This window comes from Pyxicephalus adspersus, chromosome 8, assembly GCF_032062135.1.
Source record: "Pyxicephalus adspersus chromosome 8, UCB_Pads_2.0, whole genome shotgun sequence".
Lineage (NCBI taxonomy): Eukaryota > Metazoa > Chordata > Amphibia > Anura > Pyxicephalidae > Pyxicephalus > Pyxicephalus adspersus.
The window spans coordinates 45646581-45654622 of NC_092865.1; the positions used below are offsets into that span (position 1 = coordinate 45646581).

The window sequence follows — 8042 nt, forward strand, 5'->3', positions numbered from 1 at the left end:
GGGGGGGGGGAATGGAGTGGACTGAGGGGTTCCTAGGTCAGGGGTGCCCATAGACAGAGGCCTGGTGTGCCAACAGAAAATCTGGGTCTAGGCAAAGTGTATGTGAGATGAATTCTCCTCCCCCACACATCCCTTGCCATGCAGAGGTGTGATTGGAGGGGGTGTTGTTTTGGGCCCCCCTATACCTAGGGGTAGTATTTACCCCTTATTGCCCAGTCCTGGTGAGCTATTCATAGAGCTCCATCGCTATTTATAACAGAATGGTTTCTGCTTCCCCCGGGTGATGCAACAACAAAGCGCAGAGCTCCGCCGCCCGCCCACGCCTGCCAGATATTCCCACATCCTGCGCCGCAGGCCGCCTGTCACTGATATTACTTGCTGTGCAAATCGTTCTGCCTGCAACCTGACAAAACAAACATTCTGCAAGCAGCAGAAATTGCTAAGAGGACCTGTCACTGCCGGTGTGACTCCGGGGTAAAGTCTGGGGGGCGCCGGTGCACACTTACCACTGATTGGAAATTTTGTATACCCCCACATTTTCTGCACCCCTCTGCTGTCACATGGGGTGCGGTTGGTTTTCAAAACTCTGAGCTCTTTTTGTACATTTTTTATACATTTGACACAATGTTTATGCAAGAAAAACCCTCAGTGGAGGCCAGGATCTATTCAGCTGCAGGTTTTATCCCACCACTTTTTCATATTTTAGTGAGCGGAATGCCTTTTTTCAAACTTTTTAATGTTATTCTTTTTCTTAACCCCAAATTATATGATGAGCTTTCAACATGGTATACCCCACCTTCGACCCATCTCCCTGTGACCCCCCAGTGCTGACCCATCTCCCTGTGACCCCCCAGTGCTGACCCATCACCCTGTGACCCCCCAGCGCTGACCCTTCTTTGTTACCCCCCAGCGCTGACCCTTCTTTGTTACCCCAGTGGTTACACCAACTGTACAATGATCCTCCATCCTCTGTGATGATCTGCAACCTTCTGAAGGAGCACCCACCCCCCAGACTGTCACCTACCTAGCAAGGCATTTTGATATTTGCCTAACTCCACATAGTGGGCTCCTGGGAGGAGTATTGAGGCCGGGTGCTGTGATATTTTCTGGAAGCCATGTACAACAACCTGCTGGCTCCTTCCACCAGCCACATTCTGCCTTCACTGTTTAAAGAAGCACAGAGCCCCAGTGATGATGTCGCCAGGATGAAAATAAAATTCATCCAATAGGCCATCGCTCATCCCGAATTGTTACCCGCTGGCGGCCCCGCGTTAAGCCTCGGCTTTGCATTGCGCAGTTGTCAGAGCTCGGTGAACAGACATAAATGGCAGGAATTGTTCTGTGTGTGACAAGCTGGGCTGTCAGGGTCACCTTCCATTACTTCTGGGCTATTTCTGTGTACCCATCCACCGTGTCACTGTCACAAGGCACCGAAAATCAGTGACGGAGATCTGTGAATGAGGCTGTAAACAGGGACGGTGACACCGCAAATTCCAACATTCATTTTTCTTATTCTATGTCCGTTCATTATGATGGCGGGGTGCCTGGCTGTGTTTTATTTTATCACACCTTTGTCGTATAGGACGCACTAACTTTCCCCCCCCCCCCCCCCCTTCGGTGCCTGGGCTATATTTGGGAGGTTATGCTGTCAGGGAGATGATCAAGTTTAGCACATGTCCTCATCCTGTATTCCCCATTACTTGCTGAGCCTCCCAGACCGACAAGTTCTCCCCTCTCCCTCTGTCACCGCACAGATTCCCTCTGCTTTACTTACCGGCATGTTTTTGGTTCTTGTAGCCACACCGGAGTTGAAGGAATTCTTCGCCAAGGCTCGGAATGGATCCATCCGTCTCATAAAAGTCGTCATCGAAGATGGTAAGGGGTAATCTAAGGGGTCATGGGTAGAGCGGGGAGGGAATGGTGAGGGGTCGGGGAGGTGGCCATGGATTGTGAAGGGACATTGAGGGAACTAGGGATGGAGAGGGGACAGTTGGGGGGGTCCATGGTTGGTGAGGAAATAGACCTGGAACCATGAATGGAGAGGGGACATTCGGGGGGGGTCCATTAACCCCCCTAGCATTCTAGTTCTATCCGTATTTCCATGCAAAAAGCGTTACATTTTTTTTGCATGGAAATTTATTTTACATTGTAGGTCTATAATTCTTAGGCATAATTTTCCGAAATATGTCCAATATTTAATACATTTAGTAATAAACTTCAAATAAAAAAACTATATAAAAAAAATTTCAAAAATTGTGAATGTATAATATATATATATATATATATATATATATATATATATTATATCAAGATTTCTTTGAATTAGACTCAATACAGCTATTTTGTATTGAATCCAATACAAAATTATTTGAATTTCCCTCCGCAGCGGTAAACCCCTGAGAACATCTCTGCAGTCGCTGGGAGAAGATCTAAGAAGAAGGACACCGCCCGAGGACCTGCGGGGACCAGCAGAACGTCGGGGGATGCCAACAGAGCAAGGTAAATGAATGAGGGGGTGAAGGATAAGGAGGACTATAATGATAAGGAAACTTTGGAAAGAGCTGATGTATAGAAATGGGATGGGGCAGGAATTATAGATGGCCAGAGGATGGTGATGGGATGATGACCATAGTAGGGGGTCTAATAATAGAGAGTGGATGGTAATTGGGTAATAGATGGGGAAAATATAGTGAGGGGACTATGGATAGAGATAGGATGGTGAGAGGGAGATAGATGTGTAGAACATGGGAAGGCAGCTGTTGATAGATGGTAATGATGGGATCAGGCGTGAATTATGGATGGGGAGGAGGTAATGGATAGAGAGAACATAGTGAGGGGACTATGGATGTGGATGGTGAGGTATCAGTGGATGGAGGGTGTGCTGACACTTCCTCCTATATCCCATACAACATAAGATGTTTTTTTCTTCCTTAAATTTTAAAATAAAAATAATGTTCTTAAAGAAAAGTAGACAAAGACTTCAGGTTCTGTATAGGATGGTGAGGGGGTAAAATTTGGTGCAAGCGATCCAAGGATGTGAAATTCTGGATAATTTATCTGAAATTTAGGAAGTGTTGCAGAGTTCCCCTGCATATTTTTGGTATAGTATGTAGCGCTGACATACTGCATAGCGCTGTACAAAGTCTGTAGACATATCACTAAATGTGCTGTAGAGGAGCTCACAATCTCATGTCCCCAAAGGGTCTTGGGCTAAATTTTTAGGGAGAAGCCAATTCATTTACCAGAATGTTTGGGATGTTAGAGAAACCCCCCTCCCACAGGAATTCTAATAGCGCTGCCGTTGTGGGTCGGATATAATCCTCAAAATCCAATATAATCCCCTCCAGTGTATGGAATACATTAATCTCTGATTGTGCCATCAGAAGGAGGGTTTAGTGTACAAATTGGTGAAATTGAAATTTTTATTATTTTCTGAATCTGAGACAGCAATGAGAAATCTGTCCCTGTCCGTTTTCTATAAACACGGGATGAAAATCCTTCTCATCCAGTAAAAACTTTCCCCCAGCCTGGCCGCCAGTAATGAGGAAGATTATATGGTTGTTAAAATTCCCGACAGTCCAGGCGAGCCTTTAATCCTCCTGACACGGCGACCTTATGACCGGAGCTGTTTACAGGGCAAGTCGCCCTCTTGTGGCTGAATATTGGTAAAGGCAACAATAATACCCAGGCTGAACCGTGGGAAAAGCAAATATTGTGATTATTTAAGAAGTGAATACTAAATGTTGGTGTGCTTTGTGTGTGTTCTTCACAGAATATATGCAGTAATCCAGCAGGAAACAGTTTGTAGCATTTGTTACCGGTAATCCAGACCGGTCAGTGCTGCTGCCTCTCTTTGTGCAGGCTGACTAGTCTGGTATCTGCCCCTTCTGTAATAGGTGGGTCTTCTTAAGCCCCTCCCACAGTTCTGCTTTCTGCACAGACCATGTACAGAACAGAATTAGTAATTATTGTTATTTCTCCACCATGCAGAGCAGCTGGTGTTGGGCACTCACAAGGAGCTCCGACATAACTGGGACCAAGACTACGACACCTTCATCCTCCCCCTGCTGGACGACACGCAGCCATGTTACATCCTCTACCGCTTGGACAGCCAGAATGCTCAGGGATACGAGTGGCTTTTCCTGTCGTGGTCACCTGATCACTCCCCGGTATGCTCCTAGACTCCTCCTTCTTTGTAAAAATCTAAGGAGTTGGGGTCTAAATGGCTGTAATAGCTGCTAAGATGCAAAAACATCAGTCATACAAAGACAGAAAACAATTGGCATCCCTTGCCTCCCTAGAGATGCGATTCTCCTTTCATCCACTAGATGGTACTGTGTACATACCGTGTATACAATCTGCAGCAGCAATAAGGCACCATAGAGATTCGGGGATGCTGAAATCCGCAGGATTTTCCATTTCTGTATTTCAGAATTCGAATAACGTTTTTTTTCAACCACTGAGGTTGTCAGGTTTGCCCAGAGACTCATTTGAATATTAGAGATCTACATATGTCTTTGTAAACATAAAAATAACACAGCTGTATCATACACTGTATTATATATATTGCTTTATTAGTTGAATATGGAGTTCCTCCTCAAACTAATAATAGTTATGAAAATGTATTACAAAAAAATGGAGTCCAGTCAACCATGGCAACAGTACTCTCACAATCCACATCCACATGAATAAATTCTGCCTCTTTTTGCTTCACAGGTGCGGCTGAAGATGTTGTACGCAGCCACCAGGGCGACTGTGAAGAAAGAATTCGGAGGGGGTCACATTAAGGATGAAATGTTCGGAACGCTGAAGGTCAGTGTTCACAGGTCGCTTGTTCTTCTTATATCGCCCCCTGTGCAGTAGTGGTGTCCTGTCCTGGTCTCTGGTGATAGTAAGGCCCAAGCCGATGGCAGGCAGATAGTGGGAAGGAGTCAGGGAGCTCATTTTAATACATTAGCGATTCGATATACAAACCGTGATGAGTGACACCAAACTGGCAGACAATAGAATTTGTCATCAGAAACTCCTGAAAATCCAGCTTTGGTTCCGAGGTTCCATTTTCTATCATTCCGACATGCTGGATCACTAAATGAGGTGAGGATATGGGAGTTTCCCATTCTTTCTCCGTAAAAAGGCAGATTGATCAAATGCGTTTCCGGTCCCCTTCATCTGGGACATTTGATATCTGTAACAAAAGAATTTTAAACTGTTCTTATATAATAGGTAAGTCTCTGTGTATACACAAGGGGTAATACAAACGATTTGGGTTGTATACAGTGTGGTCACTGCCAGTCACATGTGAAGGAAAACACGTCTCTCACACAAGAACAGAAATGTAGTTATAGTTCACATGTGGCTGCTGCATTAAGTTTGCTTACCTGGTAATCCTGCCAGTAACACACCTTCTGTTCTAAGGTGACAATGATCATCGTGTAATATCTATGGAGAAGCAGTGTTGTCACCCTAGGCTTTTCTCCTAATTTAGACTACCAGCACCACACCCTCCTCATCTTTATTGCATAGCGGGTGGCGCAGCAGTCCACAAAAGAGAACTACATAGGTTGATAACTGTCTGGAATTGGTTGTCTGGAATTTTAGTTCAGTGCACAGGAAGTGGCAAGGACTCTAAATGTCTGGCAGGATAAATATTGTAGTTGGCCTGACAAAAGAAAATTAATTAAATAATTTAATCAATTAAATTAACTGAACATGAGAACTTGTTGGTGATGCAGTGATGAGCGCTGGGTGGAGCATCGGATCTAAATAATTACAGTTTGGAGAGGTCAGGGGTATACTGGGGTGGGGTCATTAAATTGTCTGCAGGTTCTAATCATATTTTTCTGTGCGGCAGGAAGACCTTGCCCTCAGTGGGTACCAAAAACACGTCTCTTCCTGTGCCGCGCCGGCGCCACTTACTGCCGCTGAGCAGGAACTGCAGCAGATTAAGATCAATGAGGTGAGTGTTGGGTAAAAAATAGGGAGGGGGCAATCCGTGAGCACGGTGTTGGGTTCATCCTCCCTTCCCATATTTCTTCTGTAGGTGAAGACGGAGATCAGCGTAGAGAGTAAACAGCAAACGCTGCAGGGACTTTCTTTCCCACTCCGGCCAGAGGCTGAGGAAGCTGTCCAGCTGCTGAAACAGAAGAAGATCAACTACATACAATTGGTGAGTCACAGAGCACCCAGTGGGGTTATGGATTTAAAATCCCCTCCTGCAGGGCTATATCAGTCAGGGGCCATTGTACCCAGAGCATCAATATTACCCTTTCATTTGTCAGAGGTGTCATGTTTTGTGGATTGCAGTTTATGAAAAGGAGTATGGTGCTCCACCTGCTGGCCTCATAGAAGAATGCACAACTTAAATATGATATAATACAATATAAATATAGTAAAGCATTGATTTGATTTGTCTTCCCTTGTCCCTGACCATATATAGAAAAACACAATATTTTCCCTTTTAAAAAAACAGCAGATTTCCTACATTTGTAACTTCAGCAGCTCCCTTATGGTCTGGAGATGTAATCCTAGATGTTGTACATTTAAGATTTGTGTATATCAGTCAGAGGCCATTGCACTCAGATCATCAATGTTACCCCCTTACCGGTCAGGGGTGTCATGTTTTTTAGGACTGCTGTATATGAAAAAGGAGTATAGTGCTCCACCTGGTAGCTATATAGAAGAATGTACAAAAAAGTTTTTCTTTTAAAATTATTTTTATTATTAATATTAAACTGGATTTATTTAGCACTGGCATATTAAGCAGCCCTGTACATTAAATAGGTGTTGCAAATGGCAGACAGATACATACAGTGCCACAGGAGGAGGGGAGGACCCTGTCCCGAAGAGCTTCCAATCTAAAAGGTGGGGAAGGTATGACACCATAGGAGGGGAGAGTGATATAATACAATATAAATATGGTAAAGCTTTAATTTTAGTTTTTCTTCCCTTGCCCCTGACCATACAATATAAAGAAAACCACAATATTAATAAGCTTGGAAATGTCAGCCCAGATTCTGGGTTCTGGGTCACACACTGATGCTATACATTTAAGATTTGTGTATATTGTGATTTACAGCTGTTTCTGTTTTTGTTTTGTTTTTTTAATTTTAGTTTTAAAAACTTTGATTCAATTTTCAGAAATTGGATCTAGAAAAGGAGACCATCGACCTGGTGCACACAAAGCACACGGACATCCAGGATCTGCCGGCCAGAGTCCCAAAAGACACTGCGCGCTATCACTTCTTTCTGTACAAACACTCACACGAGGGGGACTATCTGGAGTCTATAGGTGAGCAATACAAATGAGAAGAGGTGTAACTGCAGGTCTATGAGCCCCATTGAAAAGTTTTCACAAGGGCCACCCTTGGTGGAGTCAGGGATGCAGACAAATGATTTACATTTTCCCAGCAGTTCACTATTCACAAGCAGGGCCCCTACACCCTATTGGATCTCTTGGAGCACGGGTTCCAGTATCAACTGTGACTTTGATGACCCTGGTTATTACACCATGGACTGACAGTCATATGAGGCCAGCTCTGGCTTGGCATACTCTAACCACAAGCAATACTGAGTCTTTTAGTCTTATAGCAGACTGTCAACACCCCCATAGCTGCCCCGAACATGCTGGTTCTTTTAGTCCAAAGCAGACTGATAGGGCTGGAGCATTATACAAAAAATGTAGCTTTCCACCAAGAATACCTTCCAGTTCCACACTCTGGGGCCCACCATAAAAGAGACCCAAGGACAGTGGACAGAGATTGTACAGTGGTATGTGCCACCTAATGCCAGAATTTTCTTTGATCAGAGATGACACTGCTGAACAAACCATGTATTATATATTGTCTGCTTGGGGTATAGGGGAAAATGTTTCCTTTTTTTGTCTTTGTAGTTCAGCTATTCCATATCTTCATACAATCCTAAATCAGGTCTTCATACAATCATATATCAGGTCTTCATACAGTCCTTCATACAATCCTTTATCGGGTCTTTATACAATCCTATATCAGGTCTTCATACTATCCTATATCAGGTCTTCATATAAT

The 8042-nt window shown here is 44.1% G+C and overlaps 1 protein-coding gene across 1 annotated transcript in view; it reads left to right on the forward strand.

Moving 5' to 3' along the window:
• Positions 1 to 1658: 1658 nt before the first annotated feature.
• The window catches only part of TWF2 (twinfilin actin binding protein 2), a 9809-nt gene continuing 3425 nt past the window's right edge, over positions 1659 to 8042 (forward strand). The window contains exons 1-6 of the mRNA XM_072420395.1: positions 1659 to 1875; positions 3991 to 4169; positions 4717 to 4812; positions 5852 to 5956; positions 6041 to 6166; positions 7138 to 7288. Of these exons, the coding sequence (XP_072276496.1) occupies positions 1674 to 1875; positions 3991 to 4169; positions 4717 to 4812; positions 5852 to 5956; positions 6041 to 6166; positions 7138 to 7288 (859 nt within the window). The 5' untranslated portion in view covers positions 1659 to 1673. The remainder of the gene's footprint in view (positions 1876 to 3990; positions 4170 to 4716; positions 4813 to 5851; positions 5957 to 6040; positions 6167 to 7137; positions 7289 to 8042) is intronic.